The 26,772-nt window shown below is 38.2% G+C and overlaps 1 protein-coding gene across 16 annotated transcripts in view; it reads left to right on the top strand.

The window, feature by feature from the left end:
- The window catches only part of LOC127411478 (neurexin-3a-like), a 501,739-nt gene that overhangs the window by 334,959 nt on the left and 140,008 nt on the right, over positions 1-26,772 (top strand). For 2 of the 16 annotated variants that reach the window (XM_051647077.1, XM_051647078.1), the window contains exon 1: positions 5,341-6,103. The exons of 13 other annotated variants lie outside the window; for them this stretch is intronic. In XM_051647077.1, the coding sequence (XP_051503037.1) occupies positions 5,824-6,103 (280 nt within the window). In that variant the 5' untranslated portion in view covers positions 5,341-5,823. Of the gene's footprint in view, positions 1-5,340; positions 6,104-26,772 lie in introns of those variants that run through there. One more of the 16 variants, XM_051647075.1, reaches the window with a different exon arrangement.

Raw genomic sequence — 26,772 nt, 5'->3', positions numbered from 1 at the left:
TCTCATCAGAAGCACGGAGGCCACTCACCCGAGAGATGCCTCAGGCAAGGCAGAATCAGCTCGGAGGACTGAGTTTGGAGTTTAATGAAACGAAAAAGACAGAGCAGACGAAGAAAAATAGCCCTTTTGATAAATGAGTACCTTTCCAACACTGAGGGATTTTCCCCCTCGTCTATCTATGCCCCCACCTGTGGAATGAATATAAACTGATTATAGTCGCAGAGGATTTAAAATAAACAGTTTTTCAATTACAATGGCCCACATGTTAAGAGAGTCTTTCACCACAGTAATATCAATGGAGAGCTAATTTGAATGAACGAAAATTGCTCTCATGAAAACTGGATAAGATGTAGCGCACGGTTGTTGTGCATAGCACTTCGCCTAGCGTGGTTGCGAAAATAGAGCTGGAAGTGTGTAATTTCTAACCTAGTCTCATAGAATCAACATTACTGTTATTCAAACTGACTGTTATGTGCTGCATTCTATGTTTTGCTGCAGTTTTCTAGTGAAATAAACACTAGAGGAGCTACAACAACTGTGCGTTTTATTCACTTTCACACAAATCATGACTACAGTTGTGATTATGACTTTTTAAACACTTATTTTTCACACTATTATTCACACACTGCTATGTTATGATATCGAAAAAATTTTACTATAACACATCATTTAAAAAACAACATATTTACGCCTGTATTACAAAGCAACCTACATTTACAGACTGTACACACTTATTCCAATATAATCACCCTGCGCGGTAGCTCACCTCATAGAGAGTTGGACTTTGGACTCGAAAGTCCACAGTTCATGCCAAGCCAAACACAGAAACACACAAATGACACAAAAGTATCATAGAGGCAACACGAAATGACGTGGTTGCTTCAGAAATGTACTTTTCATGCCACATTTGCTTTATCCACACAATCAGTTAGGTTTAGGTGTTGGTTAAGGATAAGGATGTCTGTTTTGTTTACCTCGCACTGGCTTTAAGGACAGTATTGGTTAGATTTAGGCAAAAGTTTTAGGTTAAGGAGGTACATTTTACTAATTAAAACTACATCTAATATTCACCTTAAAAACCTTGTCTGATTAAGACGCAATTCCACTCACTTTTGGTGGATATTTCACTGGGAAAGTGCAGCAAAACATGTAATGAAGCATGTAATTTTGTTTTGCAAAAATGTTGCCATGGTCACATAATGTTCGTGAGATCAGGCTGGTTATATCTGTGCCACTAGCATTTTCAAACAGGTTTCATAAACACTCCGCTGTCTGCCATTGGTCATCCAAACAGATAGTCCCGCACAGGGTCATTTCAGACCATTCTGGCGCCCTAGGCATGATCCCTATTGGTGCCCCCGTTGGGGGAAGGGTTGGGGGTGTTTGGGGTGTGTGGAGGTGGCCTCCTCTTTGGCGCCCCTCCAGCAGGTAGCAATCGCTTAGTTCGCCTATGCCTAAAAACGACAGTGGTCCCGCACCAAACTCATGACATTTGTTGAGCCAATTTTGCTGTATTGGGCTGGTCAGGATGCATAAAAAGAAAAAAAAAATATTTCATAGCATCACAGTTTTTACACTTTTGGGGGGAAATCAACCTACAGATGGCTTAGTTGTCTCTGCACATTAAGCTGCGATATCAGAAGGTAAGTGTGACCCTGAACATTTATGGAAATCAAACTGCAAAAACAGTTAATTCAGAAATTGTATGGTATTGACGTCACAACTATGGTGAAATTAACATACACTATATTGCCAAAAGTATTCGCTCACCCATCCAAATAATTGAATTCAGGTGTTCCAATCACTTCCATGGCCACAGGTGTATAAAATGAAGCACCTAGGCATGTAGACTGCTTCTACAAACATTTGTGAAAGAATGGGCCGCTCTCAGGAGCTCAGTGAATTCCAGCGTGGTACTGTGATAGGATGCCACCTGTGCAACAAGTCCAGTCGTGAAATTTCCTCGCTACTAAATATTCCACAGTCAACTGTCAGTGGTATTATAACAAAGTGGAAGCGATTGGGAATGACGGCACGTAAAATGACAGAGCGGGGTCAGCGGATGCTGAGGCGCATAGTGCACAGAGGTCGCCAACTTTCTGCAGAGTCAGTCGCTACAGACCTCCAAAGTTCATGTGGCCTTCAGATTAGCTCAAGAACAGTGCGTAGAGAGCTTCATGGAATGGGTTTCCATGGCCGAGCAGCTGCATCCAAGCCATACATCACCAAGTGCAATGCAAAGCGTCGGATGCAGTGGTGTAAAGCACGCCGCCACTGGACTCTAGAGCAGTGGAGATGCGTTCTCTGGAGTGACGAATCAGGCTTCTCCATCTGGCAATCTGATGGATGAGTCTGGGTTTGGCGGTTGCCAGGAGAACGGTACTTGTCTGACTGCATTGTGCCAACTGTGATGTTTGGTGGAAGGGGGATTATGGTGTGGGGTTGTTTTTCAGGATCTGGGCTTGGCCCCTTAGTTCCAGTGAAAGGAACTCTGAATGCTTCAGCATACCAAGAGATTTTGGACAATTCCATGCTCCCAACTTTGTGGGAACAGTTTGGGGATGGCCCCTTCTTGTTCCAACATGACTGCGCACCAGTGCACAAAGCAAGGTCCATAAAGACATGGATGAGCGAGTTTGGTGTGGAAGAACTTGACTGGCCTGCACAGAGTCCTGACCTCAACCCGATAGAGCACCTTTGGGATGAATTAGAGCGAAGACTGTGAGCCAGGCCTTCTCGTCCAACATCAGTGTCTGACCTGACAAATGCGCTTCTGGAAGAATGGTCAAAAATTCCCATAAACACACTACTAAACCTTGTGGAAAGCCTTCCCAGAAGAGTTGAAGCTGTTATAGCTGCAAAGGGTGGGCCGACGTCATATTAAACCCTATGGATTAAGAATGGGATGTCACTTAAGTTCATATGCGTCTAAAGGCAGATGAGCGAATACTTTTGGCAATATAGTGTATGAACGCCCATGTTTATATACCAATGTCTATTCAGTTTTCAGTAACTGGTGATGCCAGTACATAGTTACATGTTAGCCAATCATAACAGAGGTTTTTGTATTGAAATCTTAAAGACACAGAAGCAAAAACTGCTTATTCTAAGAGTCAGAGAAAGGGTGGAAAATTATTGAGTAAAACAGAATTACAAACTTTGCAATTATTATAAGTGGACTTAATGTGGGAAACAATATGGCAGAAAATGCCTTTTAGGCAATGTGCACAGTGCTCTTTTTTTTTTTTTTTTTTTCATATTTCAAGGACAGAAATGAAAATTAGAATTAACAGTAATGCTATTTATCCATCTATGAATCCCTTTTTCATGCAATATTCTTTAATGTGAGGCTCACGAACACATTTATCTCATATTGGGCACACAGTACAAGTGTTGCCAATTAATGTCTATTTTAAAGCAGGAAGTTGCACGTTTTCATCATTCAATTATCACATTTTCTTGTTTTCCTTTCCTCTTACGTAATCCGGGGTTCACTAAGCGAATTAGGAGTCTGGAGCTCTATTTTAGAAGGCAGGGACTGAGGCAATCAGTCAGCCATGCTTGCTGGACTTGCTCTTTTTTATTGAAAACAAAGCCCAGGCAGGGAAAATAAGAGGATGTTATTCCAAAATAATGTCACTTGTGAATCACACAATGTGGTTTTCCTGTAAAACAGAGTAGTAACTGGCCACCTATTCAGCAGCATTTGTTCCAGAACTATTTTTCCTTCTCATATTCTCTATAGGGATTTTTTTTTTTTTTTTTTTTTAACCAGTTCCGAGATGAACAGCATTCTAAATTTGGCTTTTAAATAAACAAGCATATTAACATCGAGGAAAAAAGACTGCTTACTTAAATTATTTTATGAGGGAATTAACTATTCGTTCTATGAAGCATTGGAAATTACAAACTTGATTAGGTCATTCAGAATGGGAGTGGGCAGCCACTGTTGAGGTTTTTGTCACCATTTTTATTTGCATGGTAACACTCCCTAAATGGTGGATTTCGCTTCAAGATTATTGATAGTGTAGTTTTTTTTCTGGATTTTCGCCAGTTCAATTAAGCATGAATTTTATACAATTGAAATCACACTGACTTGTATCTTCTTGCATTCAATAACAGCTAGATAGAGAGCAACTTTTTGTAGCCACATTTGTAATGTCTATATACTGATGTACTCATCTGCCACAATAATGTAATGTTTAAAATTTTTATTTGGGGGCTTTTCTCAGTAAATATTGGATTTTTTCCTCTTTTTCTCCCAATTTGGAATGCCCAATTCCCAATGCGCTCTAAGTCCTCGTGGTCACATAGTGATTCGCCTCAGTCCGGGTGGCGGAGGACGAATACCAGTTGCCTCCGCATCTGAGACAGTCAACCCGCGTATCTTATCACGTGGCTTGTTGAGCGCGTTGCCACGGAGACATAGTGCGTGTGGAGGCTTCACGCCATCCACCGCGGCAACCACGCTCAATTCACCATGCGCCCCACCGAGAACAAACCACATTATAGCGACCACGAGGAGATTACCCCATGTGACTCTACCCTCCCTAGCAACCGGGCCAATTTGGTTGCTTAGGAGACCTGACTGGAGTCACTCAGCATGCCCTGGGAAATATTGACAGAATATTAATATTAATGAATTATTAATATATTGCAATGAATGAATAAATGGCATTTAGTTGATTAATCAATCAGCATATCATCCAGTTTATACATTTTCTCTAAAATCAATTTCTCTGTAGAGGAAATGAATGGGATTTTAAATTCTGGAACCCTTTTGTTGATCTCTTTTGCATAGATTGTGTGTTTAGGAAAATTTGAAACTGATAGTTTGAGTGGACACAGGCTGAGTTTATGTAGTCTTTTTGCTTGGTTGGTTTATTTTGACTGTTTCTCTCTCAACTTTCAGTCATTGTTTCTTTCTTTCCTCTTATCTCTCGATTTCCTCTCCCGTCAAATATATCTACAAGTTCATCTCTATTTGAGGGAGGATCTCTCTGTCTTCTATGAGGATCAGTATCGGCATCCCCATTTTTTTCATACTTCTATGCCCCCGAAACACACATCCTTCTCTCATCCCATTCTGTTTGCTTTGTTTCACTTGTGCCATTCCCTATCTCTGTCTCTCATGCTCTCTCTCCCTCCTCCCTCCAGTTTAGTCACTCTCTCACTCTCTCTCTCTCACTGTCTCTCAGTTCGCTCTTCCTCCCTTCCACTCCCTCACTCACACTCTCATTGCTTTGCCGAGCTGCTGAAAGTGCGTCAAGCCTCTTTCCAAATACAGACAGGCTGAGTAATACTAATCTCAGGAGGAAGAGAATCAGAAGAGAGAGAGTGTGTGTGAGAGTGTGTGAGTGCGCGAGAGAGAGCGGGCTGTGTTTCAACCCAAGTGTTTGTATTGCAACACCTTTGGAACCCAGGAGCGGACAGTGCCTGGAAAAAAAGGAATTTGTTTCCTGCTAAAGTTTGTCCTTTTGAAGAAGGCGGAAAAAAGTATTTTCTTCCGCTGGTTCCTTTGTATGGGATGGACAGTGAATGAGTGGAAGAGGGTCAGGTTATGACCCCCTTTTCCTCTGGGTAATTGTCGCCTCTTCAGGTCTTGTGAGTGGCAGGCGCACAGAGTCCTTCGAAGACGATCTGTCCTCTAACTCAGCAGCTGCAAAGGGGCTCTCCCCCAAAGTGAACGAATTGTCACGGTGCCAGATGCAGGTGTTAGAAGAGGAGGTTGTGACTCCTAGCATGGGGTTTTCTCCATCATGAGAGAACTCTCCTTTCTCGGTTCATCGTGCCTAGTGTCTAAGAGCGAGTCGGGTGTGCGTCATGCATCCCATCAAAGCGGTGTTGTTGTTTTGTGGCGGTCAGAGTGGGCAATCCCTCTCCCTGCTCGGTTGGACCCCCTGGATGTGGTCTCTGACCATGGGATGTATTGCCGGTTTGGTGTGGAGCTCCTCGCCTGGGTCGGATAGTTCAGAGGCAGCCACTGGACCCCCTGGGGTGGCTACATCATACACCCACCTTGATAATCCTTTCCACAACACCCTACACCACGCTGCACCCATCTCCATATACCGTTCCCCAGCGTACCTCAGAAGTGGCCATGGTGAGTTTGAATGTGCCAGATTTGTAGTTGTCTGGAGTTGTACTCCAAAACAGAGAGTGAAATAAAAGACTCCTCTGTTTGCTGTCCAGCTTTTGTTTGTTCAAAGCTTTGGCTTTTCCTCGTCAATGTCATATAATAGTTAATTGCGATGGGAGAATAATAGTGGGGATTTCGTTTATTGAGGGAAGCTTGTGTAAGACTCTCTCAATAGCATTTATCTGCCTCTGTATCTGTGCTTGCAGTTTAATTAAAGCAGAGGAGATAGTACATCAGTGGGACTATAATAAGTCTAGCTTTAGATTGGGTTTTTGGAACTAGGAGGGATCTGATAAACATTGAGCTATTTTGTGGTTACAGAGAGTGGAGTTCTGTCTCCTAATGCACACAGGCAATTACCCTATTAAAGGCTAAACCGAGCCGCCGAAACTGCGTTAGGTTTGCTGTGATTAACAGCTTTGCTGTCTAAAAACAAAACTTTGACAAAGTACCTGTAGCCGCATATCTTTGCCCATTTTTTTTTTTTTTTTCTGTAATCTAATTGTTTGAAAGAGGCTAATATTGTTTGCTTGGTATTATTCAGTTGCTGATATTTGGAGAGTGCAATTGGGGAATGCTACTCAAAAATTCCAAAGGACATTGAAGAAACATAAAGATTAATTTCCAGTTTACCTTTGTGCTCGCTTAATACATGGCAACTGGGAATAGTAGTCTTAACTCAGCCTTGAAGCTGTTTGCTCATTAAGAAAAAAAAAAATGTGATTGCAGTAATGCATTTATTTCGACTCAAGCAGAGCAGCTTTTCTCACCTCAGAGGCTTCGTACTTACAAATCACATTTATTCTGCTAGTGCGATGCATTTTTCTTTACCCTCAGACTTTATTTTTAGAGATGGATTTATCTTGTAAGCTGTGTGTGGGCGTGTACAAGGAGTTGATCAGCTCCATTTAAATCCCTCTGTCTAATTAAATCAATAGATACAAGTTTGCAGACTGCAGTCACATGCAGGACAGTTACATGAAGGACAACATGAAATAATGTATTGATTTTGTGATCTTGTTTGTAATTAGTTGTTATGATGTTTTTTCTGGCTAATGTGGTTGGCAAGACATATATTGTATTTCATCACAGCTGTTTAGTTTTCAGTGTTGCTTTAAAGCTTCTAGCACAAATTAATAGTAAACATAACAAAGAACTATGAGAGATTATTTGCTTGCAAATGGCAAATATTTATTCAGTCTTAAAGTGAGACATACTACATCATTTATTCCAGTCTACTTATCTTAAGTAATAATAATAATAATAATAATAATAATAATAATAATAATAATAATAATAATAATAATACATTAATAAATGGGAGGTGGAAATGCTAACTTTCAGTACTTTATGTATTTATTTATTTATTTTATACATTTATCTTTTTATTTATTAATTCATTCTTTCATTTACAGGTTTATTTATACACTATTTATATTGCTAAAAATGTATATATTTATATTAATTCTTGAGATCATTATTCTGGTTACTTCTTGAATTCTTGTCTGAGTGAAAATCCTGGTGGAGTGAAGCACAAGACGCCTTTCCCTCCACTCTCAATGAAGGCCCCATGGGGCACTATACTGCATTAGATAAAGATGAAAAGCAGTTTTGTGCTCTCTCTTATATCCTCTGTTTACACATGTAAGCAGAATCCCTGAATTATGTCTCTACATCTTTAGTTTTGTAATTATTTATTTATATTTTCATTTACGTATTCATCACACAGATTTTTCTGAACATTGTCTGCTAAATTCATTCAGAGTTGCACAAATTGCAGCAGGGTATCATGCACCTATATTTTTGAGAGGGGAACCAGGCTCACTTCTTGCACCCTGTGTGAGAAAAAAATGGTTAATAATTAATTATTTTAGGATAAATTTATTTTAGAAATTGTATTTAAAATACAGGTGGCACATGTAGGGGCCTAAATTCCGGGGTGGGGTGGTAACCCCCCCCCCCCCCAATAGCAAGACAGTATCCAGGTGAAGACTCATAGAGGAAGCAGTGCTAAGTCAGTACACTCTCACTCCAAAGCCTCACAATGATGGATGACAGGCAGAACAGAGTGGATTTTCCCCCACTTGTTTACCGTGGTAGTGTGTGCTTGTGTGACAGTGCGGCTGTTTATGTGCACGTGTATGATGTGAATATGCATTTGTTCACATTAGAGTAGTACAGTAAAGCATTACAGAACTAATATTTTGGAAGCCAATTCTATTGCTAAGATTTAGTTGGGATTTATCAATCTAGTTATCTACGGGACATATTACACACTTCACTTTTAAATGAGGTATGTACAGTTTGTGTGAATGTGCACTTGCATGTATGTATGTGGTATGTGTGTGATTGTGTGCGTGCATGTGTGCATGCATATGAATAAACTTTCTGCAGGAAGATGCAAACAACACCTCCGTTGTGACAAATTATATGCTACCATAAAAGCTGTTCGGCTCAGTGTCCGCCGATACTTTGAAAGACATTGTTAGCCATTGAAGTATAATTAATTAGCATTCAGTCGCTCTTACTCAGACAAATTTAACTTCACCGCTCTTATCATGCTTGACAGAAACCCTGAATCATAATTGTAATAATTGTGGGTCATTATAGTCCTGATAAAAAAGGTTTTACAAACCTTCTGTCAAAACGCAACAATTATCATTCAGTTATTGCTCTTTAATTGTAAATGAGGACATTTTAAGTACATTCTCCACCTTAAATTATCTTCTTTTATCACTCTTTAAAGTCCCAGCCTTGCATAATTCCCTCACTATACATTTTGATTAACTGTCCAGCACCTCTCTTGAATGGCAGAAGCAACTGAACACATCACAATGGAAATAATCGACTTTCAAGAGGAAATAGTATGTTTTTTATTTTTTATTTTTACAAATGCCTGCATAACCATTCCATTTATGTCATTGTTCTTCCATTTGTTGCCTTTCGGCACATGTGGTATGGGCTGGATGTGGACACTAATGGGACACCATTTGGTGCCTAATGGGACACCCTGCAGTGCAAGGCATTGTTATGAACACCTGATATTCTATATACAATATACAAAAGGCACCAAAGCCGTATCTTAAAGGAATGCTACAGTTTCAATACAAGTTAAGCTCAATCAAAAGTGTTTGTGGCATTATGCTGATTACTATAACTACTACTAATAATAACAGAAATAATAAAAGAAATGCTGCAAAAAACACGGTTACAGTAACACCCTGTCTAAACCGGATGTGAGCGATGTTGCGTCACGACACAACTTCAGGCTGTCAACACTGGACGTGTCGAAACAAACTTTCTATATCGTTTATTTGTCTTGTTGGCAAGACTTACGCCAGCGCGTGCAGGGAAAAATGGGTCTTTAATGTTGGCACAACATGAGCGACGTGACTTATGCATCCAGAGTAGACAGCATCATTGATTATAATGGGAGTGATTTGCTTTTGTTGCGTCACTCGTGTCTGCTGTAGACAAGGCGTAAGGTACTTACAATGGAAGTGAATGGAGCCAGTCCATAAATGTTAATTTACATTCTGTTTCAAAAGTATAGCCACATGACATAAACATTAGTGATGTTTTGTTCATGAACAAATCTGTCTTTTTGAACAAGTCATTTAAGTGAACGAATCATTCTCGTTCAGCTCCATACACTGACTCATATTTCTCGTTCACTTACGTCTCTCCCTTTCGAAGCCAGTGAGCTCTAGTTTGAAACTCTAGACTATTTTGGTGGCTTTTCATGCCTGTAATGGCTTACTATAGCATGAGCCAATATCATTCGAGTGCAGGCTGTAAAGGAGCATATCATTGGTTCGACCCACTGAATGAATACACCCCTTCAGTGAACTAGTACTAGTTGGTCATTTGAGTCTGAACAAGATGAGATGTCGTTTATGCACTAACTGAATCTACTGGTGAACTTGTTCGCAAATGAAATGAAGGACTCAGTCATCTAGTTCGTGAATGTAGAGGCATGTTGTTCGTTCAGTTCGGTATGTGAGTCAATCGCGCTCAACAAGGAGAGAAAGGGGTGAAATGCACTTAAGACAAGTTTATAAGTATGCACAAAACATAATCCCCAATTAATGAATGTGTAAAAATGACCATACAGTTAAAATGACATTAATTACAGATGGAAATGTTGACCTTTGATGCACAGTGTAAGATATAGTAGGCTTTTTATGAACTTGGTAAAATTAAGCCCAGCATTTGACAAAATATAGGAAAAATAAGACCTGTCATTTGTGGTGAAAATGGTTTTGGTGTTAAAACTCTATATTTAAAGTGTCTTTGTACATTTGTAGACATGCAAATTCCATTTGTGTTGCTTTTTCCTGCTTTTAAAGACAGACTAAAGCATGAAACAATAGCGTTCAAGAGCGGGCTGTGAAGGAGCAAATCGCTGGTTGGATGCAATGAACTAATACAGCACTTCACTGAATTAGCTGGTCATGTCGTTCGTGAACAAACTGAATGTACTGAAAAAAAAAAGTTTCGCGAATTAATTGAATGAATCAATCATCTCATTCATAAACGATCTGCTGACTGGCTGATTGAGAGGAGGAGCTGCATGTTGTTTGTTCAATTCATCAATCTCTGCTCGTTCAGTATTCGTTCGCATGTCATTCGTTCAGTCCGTCAATCTAAAAAAAAAAAAAGAAAAGGGGCTGGATTAATTATGAATAAAATGAGTAATGACCACACATTACAATGACATATGGATGATACTGAAACTCATAATAATTTTTTAGGCTAGTATTGTTGTCTTTTTTTGTATAGCTTGATAAAAAGTCATGCTCAGCAGATCAGCATTTGATAGATATGCTTTTTTGTCATTTTTTGGGAAAAACTAATGATGCTTAAACATTCTGCATTGCTGAAGTCTCTTAGTAGAATTGTAGAGGCACAAATTTAAAAAAAGGATAATTAGACGTGTTCTGGTCATGAATGACTGCTTTTGGTTCAATACAATTTGTTAAAAGATGGTAATTTGACACCATCTACAGGCACAAATGCGTAACTTGAAGAAATGGTCAATGAATGAATCAATGAATGAATATGAATGAATATTTTTGTTGAACGCAATCAAAAGAATAGTCTCACTGAAATTTATCAAAATCACCACCACTAATGAACATTATACTGTATGTGTTAACATAATTTTAGATAAGGTTAGTAAATTCTTTTTTATCACTATACTTATGAAATAGTGTGTATTTTAATAATTACGCTCTGGCCCTGTTCACTTCCATTGTATGTGCCTTACTATAACTGCGATTTTTGATTTTATAAATAAACAATGGAAAAGTCCAAATTACTTTTGTGATAATCAGCATTATGTCACAATTGTTGTCGATTGCTCTAACCTTGTTTTAAATCCAAAACATTCCTTTAAGTGGTATATCTACGGTGGCAGCATAAATGTTTTAAAAGTGTAAAGTTATAGGAGCAGCGTTTACCAGGTCAAAGATTTTAGAATGGAGCTTCATTTTAGAATCATTGCGGTAGAATCTCTTTGCTCTCATTTCTTTCACAGTCAAATGTTTACTGATTGGTTAAAACTTAAATCTACTATAGCTATCCCACTTTAGACTTGCTGTAGCCCAGCAGATTTACACTTAATAAATGACAGAAATCTTGAAAGATGAACAGGGAAATACAGAACAGTGTTCCCCCTAGGATTTTTTCAGCAGAGGTGCTGTTGTGTGCGCGTCTACAAGCCCGCAACACCGGACCCGTATTATCATGTTTTGGTCGAGGAATAGCTTAAAACAGGGGTGTCACACTCAATTTCAGCCTGGGCCACATCAGGTTTTATTTGTGCCCTCAAAGTGCCCATTGAAAATGTGGCACCAGCACCAGCTTTGGTAGCACCCATGCAATTACCAATAATATTACATGTTATATGCATTGAACTGCACATTTGACAGTACAGCACTGATTTTGAGGTTGGGATACAGATGAAAATTATGATGTTAACAACAGTAACATCTGTGGGTAAAAATGAACACCTAATTTTGATATGGTTTATAAATGGAAATATTCTGACAGTGTGAATAAGTTGGGTCTTCTTTACAGATTCCGTTCATCAGGCTCCTACTGATTAAACTACAGTCATCTCTTGGAATTTGTGAAGGCAAACAAAACAACTTACATTTTCCTACAATCAGAGAGCATTATAAGAGAACATATTTTATACTGTTGAAAAACTGATAGCTTGGTCCATAATAATTATGAAAATTTACAATAGTCCTTCCATAATATCCATAGTTTTAACAATGATATTTGTAATAAGAACATGGTAACCATAGGTAAAACCAAGCATGGTTCCTAACCACCATGATTAGTAACTATGGTTTCAATATAAAGAAGTATGGCATTTTTGTAATGAAAAAAAAAAAAAAAACAGCAGTCTAGATACATTTAGAAACTTTTTCTGCAACAAATACCATGGTCAATACAGTACAGTTAGTGTTACTACAGTAAATCCATGGCACATTTTTTTGTAAGTGTTGTGTTTTGAGATTTGAAAAGACTTCTAATTTATGTTTTCTCCTGTTTTCTTTGTCAGTACCATTTAGAATGTGGGGGCTGTTTGTTTTAAACTAGTTTCACCACCGAGACATAAGAGTTTTGCAACAGACAAAACGGTGCAGCATTCAAGCAGGTTTCGCGATCCCCGCCACACATCTCGTTATCTCGTTCACCAGTGCATTTAAAATAGTCTCTGCGGTTGAGACCAGTCCTCAAATGACCGTACCTGCTCTGCACTTGTGCTGCTCTATCCATGATTGAGCCATGTTAATAATTGATCTGTGTAGCGCTGTTTCATTCTGCTTTTGAAGTGAGCAAAATGCTCTCCAAAACATACAGATGACGAAGGCTCATTAATATTCACGAGGAAAACGCTAACTGATTGTTCAGTGAAACGTTGCTATCCCTTCCATCCTACGTTTCAGAAATGAGCTCACCGGCCACTTGAACTGAAGCGAGTTTGACACGTGTGTTATGCGGTGACGTCACTGTGTATGTGTGTGTGTGTGTGTGCATGTGTGTGTGTGTGTGTGTGGTGGGGTCTCTTTCGCAGTATACAAAGCACACAGCTGACTTGGGCTGGTAAGCTGGTTATGTTGCGTTAAGAATATTAAATGAACCATGTGAAATCCCAACAGCGGCGCTCATAATTCAGCAGAGGCAGGGTGCTGTTGCAAAATGCATATAGGGGAAACACTGCAGAAATAGGGCCTACAGTGGAGCAAAGAAAAGGAAAAATAAATAGAAAAGTGTTGAAGAGAAGCCTAAATTTCCCAAATAACTTAACTGTCTTCATTCGTGATACATTACATCCCAGAAACAAACCTTCATGTTTGGCGACACAACGTGTGGGCAGGCTTCATATCATGGTTCACGGGTTGCCCCAAAGACTTGCTGTACGCCACTGCATGTGAACATTTTATTGGTTCCCTGGCCACTTCCTGTGTTGTGATGGTATGTGAGGACTCTTGCTGTTGGGCTAATTGTGTTAAGGCAGAGCAAAGCAGGTTGTGTTGGTGGAGTGTGGTGCTAGGTTTGGCTGTCTGTACCGAGGCAGATCTTCTATATATGAAGACCCAGGGACTGTATCTGCTGGGGTGTTGCACAACACTCAGAGAGTGCCTCTTTGATAACTGAAATGTGGATCAAAGGGAAGTTTAGACCTGAATCCTCAGGATAGGGATTAATGGAAACAGCAAGCGTGGGGAGGAGAGTATGATAACAGGATTTCACAAGGCCTGTGTTGAGGATACAGTGTGTTGGAGAGAGGGGAATTATTTGACTGTATATGTGTGAGAGTGAAAGAGAGAATTGGAAGGCAGAAAAGGGGAGAGTGATTGGGAATGGGGTTATGAGACCTGCCATGATATGCACATGAGAATTTCTCATTGTATCTGCCAAAATTATTTTTGCATGCAATGGAACAGCCATACATTTTTTATGGATTGGCTTATATAGTTGATGTGCCTTATTCCAATTTGGACTAATTTTGTTAAAGCTATCTAAGGTGTTATACATATCACATCAAATATGACACACTTTGGTTGGATTTGTTTTTGTGTGTAACGTTTGTAATTTTTTTTATGTTGAAAATATATATCCTTTCCCATCTCCCCCATCTCCCATAATATGTAGAGACAAGACAACTTTCAGTAAACCATTCGTAGATTGCTTCCACTGCAAAGTGTTAAAACTGTGGCTCTTTGACACTCTGAAAAAAATATTTTTGTTGTTGCATTGCGACCAACCCATTATAGCAACATTGACTCAACCAATGGCATGAGTTTGGGGTGGGACTTTGGGACATGGGTTGGCTTACCAATGATAAACGGTAGAAATGTTTGAGAAACCTCTTTGAAATTGGTCACTATTGTTGCAATTCTGTTTGGTGACACTGTGCTCTGCATATTGAATTTTTCTGCTAAGAGATGTCAGCACAAAAGCTAAACACTATATGCTGGCAGTCAAATTATACCAGAAACATGATGGCATAGAGTGTCTCTGCTTCAAATTTCTGGATTTTTAGAGGTGTCTGATCAGTCAGTCTCAAGCTCTTATTTCCTACCTGTACAGCGGAGTCAGTGGTTCAGTGGCTCGGTTCATTCAGCACAGATTGGATGAATTCAATCTGACATAGGCCTTCTGTGGTAAACCAGAACATCAGTGAACACTTGGATGAAATGCTGCATTTGTCCTTGCTGCCACGTTATGTGAAGAGACAATCATGCAGTTAATCTGCTTAGAAGGAACATGTCTTTTCAATGCCCAGTGGATCTAATTGTATACAATGGATTGTGGAACTGTATAGTTAGATTAAGTGAGGTTTATCCATTCAAAATCCATTCAAAATCGAGCTGTGATTATGAAGGTTTTGTATTGTATGGGGTTTTTGGTGGTTGGCAGTTAGGTCTATATTACCTGAAGAAAGCTATCTGTCAGCATTCCCTTCATTTAAATCTTTTTTGAGCCAATCTTCTTTGCCGTAAATGCCATGTGACCATGTGACTAATCACTCTGGAGCCATGGGAACATTTTGTCATAACGCTGATTGGCTGATGGCACCACAAAAATGCACAATCTAAAGCCCTTGATTAGCGACTTTCTTAGGTTAGGATGTGGAAGACAGACAGGGATATTTACTATAATGTAATTCAATATTTGAGATTTTATTTATTGGGAACATGTTACTCTCTCAGAATACACAGCTACTTTTAAATGGCTGTCAATTGAGAAAGATGCATTTTTGCAGTCAGATGGTTTAGTAACAACATTTACAGCAGGGGATAACTAAGCATTGCAAAGTAGCCAAACCTTGACCCCTTTGGCCTTTGGTGCAACCCTACTTGTATATCTCATATTTTTTTCACAACTTGGTGTCTGGCCAAAGAGGATCATGTCCCGTAGGACCCCTACATAAATTCTTGAGAGAATAGGCAGGAGTGGAAGGTATTAACTGCGTTTAAAGCAATGAGAAGAATTCTCAATCACAGCAATGAAGAACCCTCTTAGAGGGAGATAATGTTGAACACAATGGATTTAACTCTGTGTCCACACAAAAACCCTCATTCTGCAACCACAGCCAGAGAATTAACCCAAGCAGATTAATCCCATTATAAAAGAACAAATTCCTTCCTGGAGATCTCTAAGAGAAATAAATAATTAAATTAAATTAAATCTATTGGTTTTATGAAAAATTAAAATGCAAATGCTGCAGTTAGAGTACAAATGGAAAGATTAAAAAATGTCTGCTACCGAAGATGCTGAACTAGATAATATTATTGTCTGGAATAATACTGTATATGACCCTGGATGGAAAATCCAACATTACTGGTTCAAGATTATATCAGTTTTATGGCTTGTTTTTAAAATCTGATGTGTGTAATTTTTTTCCCTATACCAGCTTAATATGCATAGACAACTACATGGAAATCATTTGTAGGATGATTTCCCTGAAAAATTTAAAAATTGCTCTAGCCTATTTGTTTAAAAATCCCATCCAGCCAGTAGTAGCAACAAGGAGTGTGTTCCTGCACAATCTTACACCGATTATGCTTAATAAGAAGACACTTAATTTGTGGTCATGTAAACGCCTTGATGGTTTTCCTTTATCGATGTAAGGTCATAAATGGTTTAGGCATAAGTCGATCGATACAGGTAGATCTCTGCTCATTACCCCGATTTCGCATTGTATATAAACATCTTTACCGGCACTTTTACCAGCTTCTACAATGTGTACAAATGTTGTGCATATGCCTTTGTTTGAAGTTTTGACTTCAAAAGCAGAGAACAGTCCGATGATTTTAAGTTTCATGTAAACACGGTTGTGTTGCACATTCAGATTTTTTTTTTTTTGGTAATTATCAGCATATTGGGGTGTATGTAAACGATCTTATTGGCTGGGGTGGTACTATCAGTTTGTCCATCTAATGACAGCGAGGGGAAATTTTGCAGTTCCATTTGGTGACACTTCATCTTTAAATTCTACATTACATATTAGCACAGTTTGAAGAACTCCTTGTTGGACACAATTCAGAGAAGTAAAATCATTTTTGAACCACATTCTTCCTGTGTTTTGTCTGAAGGTTCCCAGAAGCCTTTTTAAAACACTGTCAAATATGATAAATACCCCAAAGTCGGTATCTGTAAGCTGGGTCCCTTGGAGGCCTTGCTCGTCAAACATAGTTTTTTTTTATTTTTTTATTTAATCATTTATTTATTTACTTTTGGTCGTTATTACAGCAGTACAAACCACTGAGAAAACAGGAATGCACCTGCAGAGGCACAGACAGTGCTGGCAAGAGAGAGCAGGATCAGCCTGATTATAATTATGGCTGTACAATCAACATTAAACAGCTCTCGGCTGCTATCATGCACTCTGCTGTTACACATGCATGCATCTAATTCAGGGCTGTACAACATCAAATTAGTCCTCATGCAGCAAAACAAACAGACTTGAGGAAATTTGCAATAATGAATGCCACTTCCTGACCTCTGTTGGTGAGAATCTTGCATTCATGCAAACAATCACATTTTGCTTTACAAGGTCACAATAAGTCAGCTCAAGATTGACAAGAAATGCTTGGAGTATTAGGGTTTCCCCAACACACAGGCAATGGCAGGTGTCTCCAGCTTAAATTATGTGTAACTCTTCATGTCAGTGCTAATTGTAAGCTGACACACTAGCCGTCTTAATGAGACCTGCGAGCCACTGAGAAATGCTAATGCTATCAGTAACAGCCAAGGCTATTCACCTGTTGACACAGCAGTTCCCTATTAGCACACACACTAGGCATTGGCTCCTGCTGCGGAACAAGATACATGGGCCCTCAATTGCACCGTGACAAAGACTGAGACCTCATTATTATTTGTGTGGCACTTTTCACAACACACATCGTTTCAAAGCAGCTTTACAGAAAATCATGCTTTATCAGAAAATTAAACTGTAATATTTATAAAGTCTTTTATAGAGTCATTATTGTGTAGTTTGATTAAATATGATTGTAAATTGTGTATAAATATAAATAATTAAATAATTATTGTATTTAGAACCCCAGTGAGCAGGCCGCAGGCTACTGTGGCAAGGAACGCAAAACTCCATAAGATGTTGGTTAATGGAGAAAAATAACCTTGGGAGAAACAAGGGGACACAACAGTGTCAGTGTGTGCAGTGCAAGTCATGGTTTAAAATTAGTAAACCAAGTAAGTGTTAAGGACCAGTGTTTAAACAAAGATTTTGTATGAACTGAAGTTACCCTCTTGCAGACTCTTGTTAATAACTCACTCGCAAGAAAAGATGACGATGCTTCATTTTAGGTCATTTTTGAAATGCTTGTACCTGCTTGTGGGAATTAAAGGGATTTAACAGCTCTGATTCCTTTACGATTCCATTAACAGTTCTTTTTATACTCAAATCAGAAGTGAAGCGAAAGTGAAAACTGCTCCAACCGATTCAGTCAGTGAATGAGTCAGACCGATTTAAACTGCTAACTCATGAGTTGACTCATAAGAGTCATTCATTTTCAAATCAACCTGTTGCATTCAACCAGCGATGACATTCCCTGACTGTAAGGCTCCATTTACACCTTGCAAATAAGGTGCATTTAATATCTGGATAGTATCTGGATATTCTTTATCTGGATTGCATTTACACCTTTCAGTCAAATGCGTCTCCATCGAATTCAGATCCAATGAAATTCACCCGCTCAAAATAGAAATAGTGAGTCTTTTTGAACAAATCTTTTAAGTGAACGAATCGTTCACCTCCATACACTGACTCATATTTCTCATTCACTGACGTCTCTCCCTTTCTAAGCCAGTAAGCTCTAGTTTGAAGTGTGAGAATGCTTTGTTTACTTTTCATGCCTGTGAAGCCATTCAAGTGCAGATTGTGGGGCAGCATATCATTGGTTTCACCCACTGAACGACTACACCCCTTCAGTGAACCAGTCTAGTTTGAGTCTGAATGAGATAAGAAATTGTTCATGTAGAACTGAATATACTGGTAAACTTACTCGCGAACGAAATAAATGACTGACCGACTGAGTGAGAGGAGACATGTCGTTCATTCAGTTTGGCATGTGAGTCAATCGCATTCAACAAAAAGAGAAAGGGCTGATGCTCTAAGACAAGTTTATAGGTATGCACAAAACACAATCCCCAATTTATGAATGTGTAAAAATGACTGAAGACATAGAGTTAAAATGACATGAATTATGAATGGAAATGTTGTGCTTTGGTGCACAGTGCAAGATATTATTAGGCTTTTCTTGAACTTTTTCTATGTCTTGGTAAAAGTTAAGTCCAGCATTTTACAAAAATATAGGAAAATAAGACCTGCAATTTATGTTAAATACATAGTCGTGCTCAGCAGTTCACAGTATGATAATATGCTTTGTTCAGTAGTTCGTATGTTAATGTAATCTTGTGTTGAAGCAGTAAACGTATTTGGCTTGCTGTCCGTATACTGGAGGGCTCGGAGCTCGAGACTCGATTCGATTTCTGATTACCCCCAAAAAGGCGTTAAGATGAAAGAACAGTACCATGACTATGGCAGGAAGTATTTAGGACAGCAAGCCAGCAACAATTCTATTTGGTAAATTGGCTTGGCGGATGCTTTTGAATTGTTCTTCCCCCCAAAATCTGTATAGAGGGAGTGCTTTAAGCATTTGTTTGAAGGTGCGTTCTTGTACGATGGCTGGTCGAGAGGGCTAAGCTGCGATTCGAATGAGAGTCCACCACTCGTCGTAGAAGTGGGTGGGCTCACGGTATGCGAACAGGGAAGGCGAAAATGAGAGTTGGCTCATGCTGCGTTCGAAAGGGAGGGCTCACACTGCGATTCAAATGGGAGACTGCTCTATAGAGAGAGAGAGCACTCACGGCATACGAACGGGTAAGCACAGCAAGCAGTCGAACGGGGAAGGTTAGAATGAGAGTTGGCTCACGCTGCGTTTGAAAGGGAGGGCTCACACTGCGATTCGAACGGGAGACTGTTATATTGGGAGAGAGAGAGCTCACGGCATTCGAACGGGTAAGCCCAGCAAGCAGTCGAATAGGGAGAATGAGAACAAGAGTTGGCTCGTGCTATGTGTTCGAAAGGGAGGGATCACAATGCGATTCGAACGAGAGACTGTTCAACTGGGAGAGAGAGCTCATGGCATTCGAACGGGTAAGCCCAACAAGCAATCAAACTGGGAGAATGAGAACAAGAGGAATGGGGCTTGTTCAGGTAGCCTCACTCAATAGACTACCCATAGATAGTGAAATATGGTGCTTTGAGAAGAGGAGGTGGTGACCGCTATCTCCTGTAATTCTAGCTGCAGCTGCTGAGAAGTGAAGACAAAAAGGCTTCGGCAGAAGCATGGTAAAACGCTGCTGCGGCAGTAGAGTAAAGTGGGCCTCTTGCAGGAGCAGAGTTAAGGCAGTGCTGTGGCAGTGGAGTAGACTAGATGGAATAGTAAAAGGTGGGGGGGGGGGCTCCTGGCTCCTGCGGGAGCAGAGTTTAAACCACATAGTGAAGGAGCTTCTGTGGGAGTGCTGCTGTGTTTCCCTTGCTGTAGATGCACTTCTATGAAAGTATGGAACTTAGACATTGAAAGCGCCTGTGGAGAAAATATTAACAACTGTGTACACACATTTGGTATGGGTGGGGCACTGTTGCTATGGTATCGAGTATGGCACAAATGACTTCATTAGATTTATTAACACCTGTAGGGGAGCAAATGGTTAGTTAGGAATACGTAAATGTATTACCTTTATATACGTCTGTAAGGGAAGCAAAAGGTTAGTTATAGACTACTAACGGGTTATGATGCTTAAACACTCTGCTGAAGTCTCTTAGTAGAACTGTAGACACGCAAATTTTAATAAAAGATAATTAGACTTGTTCTGGTCATGAATGACTACTTTTATATGCAAATATTTAAAAGACGGTCATTTGGCTCCATCTATGGGAGCAAAGGCATAATTTGCAGATGAACAAATCAATGAACGAATATAAACAAATATTTTTGGTGAACAGAATCAAAAGGCCTGAGTCACTGAAATGAATCAAAATCACTACCACTAATAGAAAACACTACTTACATATTACATCAGAGGCTGTGTTAACAGAATTTTAACATTGATAAATAATTTAAATGCTTTCCATCACTTTTACAGTCAGGGTTTTCCATTCATTAAAAATATTTTGGCAGTCGATATTGGTATCGTTCAAATGAAGATCGCAAATTAGTCCAGAAAATCAATATTTTTATCGAGTCCTTGTATCGGTAATTAACAAGTTAAAACATTGTATTTTTGGAAATCCCACCATAAACCTGTGTAACTCGTTCAAATAAGTAAAATGTATTAATTTTCTGTTTATTTAATAGGAAGATGTTTTGTCTATTTATTGTCTTTGTTTAATTTTGCGGCATCCAATCTTTCTCTCACATAACTTAATGTGTTAATTCAATATATTTGGTGTAATAATGCAGACAAAAAATTGACAAATGGTTCTTATTCTCGCTTTCCAACCTTACTTGAACCAGAGGCTTGTTTGATTTCAGCTACTGATGCTTTAATTCTCAATAATTACAATTTTGAGTATGCTTTGAGGTCAATCATACAAGTCAGAATTTCAGTGCCTACAAAAACCAACATCTCCATTCTCCATCCCTAGCTTTCTTTGTATCTTTTTTAGCATCCTCTTTTTTTCTTAGCCTCTTCTTCTCTGTCACAGTCACAGGCACAAACCACACATGCTCCACTTATGTAGGTTATTGCTGGCTTTGTAACAGAATTCCAATAAATCTATGGCTGTTCTATTTTCAGACCTGCTAATGTTCACGGCAGCTGGCATATTGTTGGCTTCCTCACCCTCCATACCCCTGTACTGTTGAATGTCTCACTTTCACAGTTTCTTTTCACTGGAATTTCGAAAGACTGCATTTAGTTCGTCGGAAATAATAGAAACAGATACACAAATAATAGATCTTGGATTTTTGTTAAAGATTAAAGGTCAATCACCATGTAAAGTGGAACTATTGAAATGTGGCAAAATGGATTGAAACGCATGCATTATTAAGTAAAAAGAATTTGTATGGAAGACTACAAGCACTTATCTAACAGGGCTCACCTTGACAGCACACATAATGACTAGCAGTACATCATAGCCATCGTAGAGAGACCTATGATTACAATCTAAGAAACTGTAGGGCTTCATAATCACATGTCCATCAAGTTGGCTCTGCTGCACACAGACAGCGCCAGGCTAGACAGTACACTAGCAGTGTGATTCGGCTTTGAAAATTAATGGCCATGGTCCCTACCATTGCACCATTATTGGCCTCCCTTTACTTTGTCTTCTCTGTCGATAAGTGACAGCTACAGAACTACAAGAGTGCACCTACACTTTGTAGCTATCAGAATAAATAAATAAATAAAATCTTAATGCAAGGTTCTGCTTCTGAAATGATTGGATGTGCAGTTTTCAGCATACACAGATTAAATAGCTAGATAATGAGACCTTTGTTTGGTTCGAGCTCCATTTCGGGAAGTGCAGTCTTGCCCTGTGTATTTCATCACTCAGGCTTGAGTTGCAGACGCTGATGGGTCCGAGATCAGAGGATGAGGCGATGCATTAAAATGGAGCGTCATGCGGGCTGATGAATGCCTGTGTGCACAGGGCAAATTAATTACCAGCCAATAGAACAGCTCCACCACATAATGTAGTACTTCCTATCTGCTCTGGGGAGCTGGTACAAGCTAAGACACCTAATCATTGCAGCTCATCTTTAACATGCACATCGTCAGACCAAAGGAGTCTGCTCACTACAACTTTTTATTTCATACTGACTCACCCGCAGAGTACTTCTTCCCCAAATGTAAGACAGGTGAATCACAGCGGAATTGCATGCCATGTCATTGGATTTCATACTAGTTTTCAAGAGACTACAGCGTTTAGTTTGCCTTCTTTTTATCTGATTTTTTGCACTAGGACAAGTTATTGACACAGATTTCCTGATTTGATTCTGATTCACAGCTTTCAGTTTGATTTTGATGTGTTTTGATTCAATTCTGATTAATTTGGCTTTATTTCTGATATATGTCCATTTTGCTTAATATGAAAGAAATTCTCTCTCAGCTAATGCTGTAAATTATACAGTCAACCTTCTAACTTGGTACATTATGAAAACATTAATTTTATAAATTAACAACAGGGCCCAAACTATGTAGTCTCTTTGCTATTTATTTAACAGATATAATAGAAAGACTTTAATATAAGGTTACATATGTTAACAATAATTAACTACATTAATTAACATGAACTAACATTTAACAATAATTTTTCATCATGTATTATTTTTGGTTAATGTTAATTTTAACATATACTAATACATTTTATTTTATTATTTTTACAATTTGAATTTTTAAATTATTATTTATAGTTGTATATGTTAAAATTAGTATTATCAGTATGAAGTAACATGAACTAACAATGACCAATATTATTTTCATAAATTAACATTAACCAATATTAATGATAATTTATGATTTAATTTATGAATAATAAAAAAATGCATTGTTCATTATTAGTTCATGATTCCTAATGCATTTACTAATGTTAACAAATATAATCTTATTGTGAAGTGTTACGGATATAATAACCAACACAACCAAAACTGAAGTAAATTTTAAAGTAAATTAATATATATATATATATATATATATATATATATATATATATATATATATATATATATATATTGGGATTTTTTGAATTGTGATTATACAAATGACCATTGCGATTAATCTGAAAATCAATATATATTATAAATCAATATTTTTACCCAGCCCTAGTAATCAGATTTCTTTTTTGGTAGTAAGTAAAAATATCTTAAGTTTTGATTTTACTCCATAAAACCTGAATAACTTTGTCAAATAAGTAAAATGCATGATTTTAAAAAAAATTTTTCTGTTTAATTTAATTTATTCACAGACAAATACAAGTCAAATGTACCTTAAATTGAAAGCAAGCAACACATCGCAACACAACAAAGTTATAATGCTTACATTATAATCAACTAAGCTGTCTACATGCAAGTGCTGCGATATCAATACAGGGGTATAGTTGTTGTGAAAAAAAACAACAACGACAACTTGCAAACTAAGCATAGCACTGCTGTTTTGGAAGAGAGAGCCTAAGCGAAGTGACAATTAGGAAAAAAAACACACACACACACACAAAAAAAAAAAAAAAAAAACGCTATGTAACGTAAGTTTCTATAAAAAGTAACAATGAAACATTATTTATAAGGCTGTCGATTTAGTTAATGAAATTAAATAATTAATTGAGTGATTCATTAAATAAAATATAATGTCTGAGTTTGGAAATGCATACTACCATACTACTCATGCTATTTCTACTATAGTCACATAAGGCAGAAGTAGTAAGAGTATGTGTAGTATGCCATTCTGAACTCAGCAAATGTGTTTAAAACTTAACACATGTAGTTATGTCCCCTTACAATACTTGTTTTGATTATATATATATATATATATACACACACACACTCACACACACACACACACACACACACACACTACTGGTCAAAAGTTTTGAAACACTTGACTGAAATGTTTCTCATGATCTTTAAAATCTTTTGATTTGAAGGCGTATGATTAAATGTTTGAAATTAGTTTTGTAGACAAAAATATAATTTATATATTAATTTATTAACATATCAACGTTTCATTATAAAACTAAAATGTAATTAAAAAAAAAAAAAAGTTTTTGAAATTGATGACTTGGACCAAATAATAAAGAAAAGCAGCCAATAAGTGCTCAACATAGATGGGAACTACTTCAGTACTGTTTAAAAAGCATCCCAGGGTGATACCTCAAGAAGTTGGTTGAGAAAATGTCAAGAGTACATGTCTGCAAATTCTAGGCAAAGGGTGACTACTTTGAAGATGCTAAAATATAACACAGTTATGATTTATTTTGGACTATGATCTGAAAAACCTATCATGTAAAATCTATATATATACACTACTGGTCAAAAGTTTTGAAACACTCATTCTTTATTATATTTTTTTTTTTTTTTTTTTTTTTTCACATTTTAGAATAGTAGTAAAGTCATCACAACTATGGAATAACATAAATGGAACTTTGGGAATTATGCTGTGACTAAAAATCCAAAATAAAATCAAAACTGTGTTATATTTTAGCATCTTGAAAGTAGTCACCCTTTGCCTAGAATTTGCAGACATGTACTCTTGACATTTTCTCAACCAACTTCTTGAGGTATCACCCTGGGATGTTTTTTAAACAGTACTGAAGGAGTTCCCATCTACACTGGGCACTTATTGGCTGCTTTTCTTTATTATTTGGTCCAAGTCATCAATTTCAAAATTCTTTTTTTTTTTTTATTATTACATTTTAGTTTTATTAATAAATAAATTAATATGGTGGCACAATTATATTTTTGTCTACAAAACTAATTTCAAACATTTAAGCATACGCCTTCAGATCAAAAGATTTTTAAGATCATGAGAAACATTTCAGTCAAGTGTTTCAAAACTTTTGACCTGTAGTTTATATATATATATAACATACATACCGATCAGCCACAACATTAAAACCACCTGCCTAATATTGTGTAGGTCCCCCTCGTGCCGCCAAAACAGCACCAACCCGCTGTTATTCTTCTCACCACAATTGTACAGAGCGGTGGTACAAATGAGTTATCATAGAACCAGTCTGGCCATTCTCTGTTGACCTCTCTCATCAAAAAGACATTCACATCCACAGAACTGCCGCTCACTGGATGTTTTTTGTTTTTGGCACCATTCTGAGTAAATTCTAGAGACTGTTGTGTGTGAAAATCCCAGGAGATCAGCAGTTACAGAAATACTCAAACCAGCCCATCTGGCACCAACAATCATCCATGCGATTATCTAATCAGCCACTCATGTGGCAGCAGTGCAGTACATAAAATCATACAGATACGGGTCAGAAGCTTCAGTTAATGTTCACATCAACTATCAGATTGGGGGAAAAAATGTGGTCTCAGTGATTTGGACTGTGGCATGACTGTTGGTGCCAGTTTGGCTGATTGGAGTATTTCTGTATAAAATAGTATAAAAATCATTATGTCTTTGGAGAGTCCTCATAAGGATAGCCACACAAACATGTGTGTGTGTGCGTGTGTGTGTGTGTGTGTGTGTGTGTGAGAGAGAGAGAGAGAGAGATTGACCATGTGCGATCTCCTGTGTCTAATGCCACTCCCAAGCAGAGGTGCTGTAGTGTATTAGTCAACTTTCTGAAAATAATGTCATTTTTGTCAAATGCATCCTATTTTCTCTGTGGAAAAATAGCCGTCCAAGCGGGGGTATTCCAGGGCTCCAGACTGCGACTAACCCTTTTTCCTAACAGTGCGATTAAACTTTGCAAGAGTTCGCACTGGTGCGACTACAAAGTTCCCCAACTCTCTGATTGTGAGCTGTCATTTTTTGTTGCGCATGAGAAATATCAAATGGCAAACGTTCAAAACATGAAAGGAAACAGCTCTACCCGGATCAGTCTGCCTGACTCAAGGCTCAATGGACAGATCAGAGGGCAGAGCATGCGCATTTACATGTGGACCAGTCTCGAGCGCTCAAACGTGCAGATCATCATAAACAGCGCTGTGAGAAGTGCGTGCTGGGTTGCGGATTCGGCACTGATTATTTGTTTGGCCCCAACATTCTGAACAGCACTGAAAAGGAGTAAAGGAGAAATCTGTACCACGAACAGACATAAATTGTGGCTAAGGCTTTCAATCCACACATCACAAACCTAGTTTCCATCCACTTTTTATGCTGTTTTGTTGTGGACAATGTGAAAATGCACAACATTTTTTTTTTTTTTTTTTTTGTGAAATTTGCTGTCTTCTGCCTGTTTCAATTCAAATGTCCTTTTATCAATAAAAATGGTGTGTGTGATGACGTCATGCTTACAAAAATAAAAAATAAAATGTTTTGTTTTATCGCAAAATAAATCTGCCCTTAAGCCGTTTCCATACAGAAATGTGTGTATATCGCTAATTGTGCACATTTTGCCTCCCAGATTTCCC

The sequence above is a fragment of the Myxocyprinus asiaticus genome, chromosome 20 (assembly GCF_019703515.2).
Source record: "Myxocyprinus asiaticus isolate MX2 ecotype Aquarium Trade chromosome 20, UBuf_Myxa_2, whole genome shotgun sequence".
In the NCBI taxonomy this organism is placed as follows: Eukaryota; Metazoa; Chordata; class Actinopteri; order Cypriniformes; family Catostomidae; genus Myxocyprinus; species Myxocyprinus asiaticus.
This window is presented reverse-complemented; position numbering and strand designations above follow the sequence as displayed.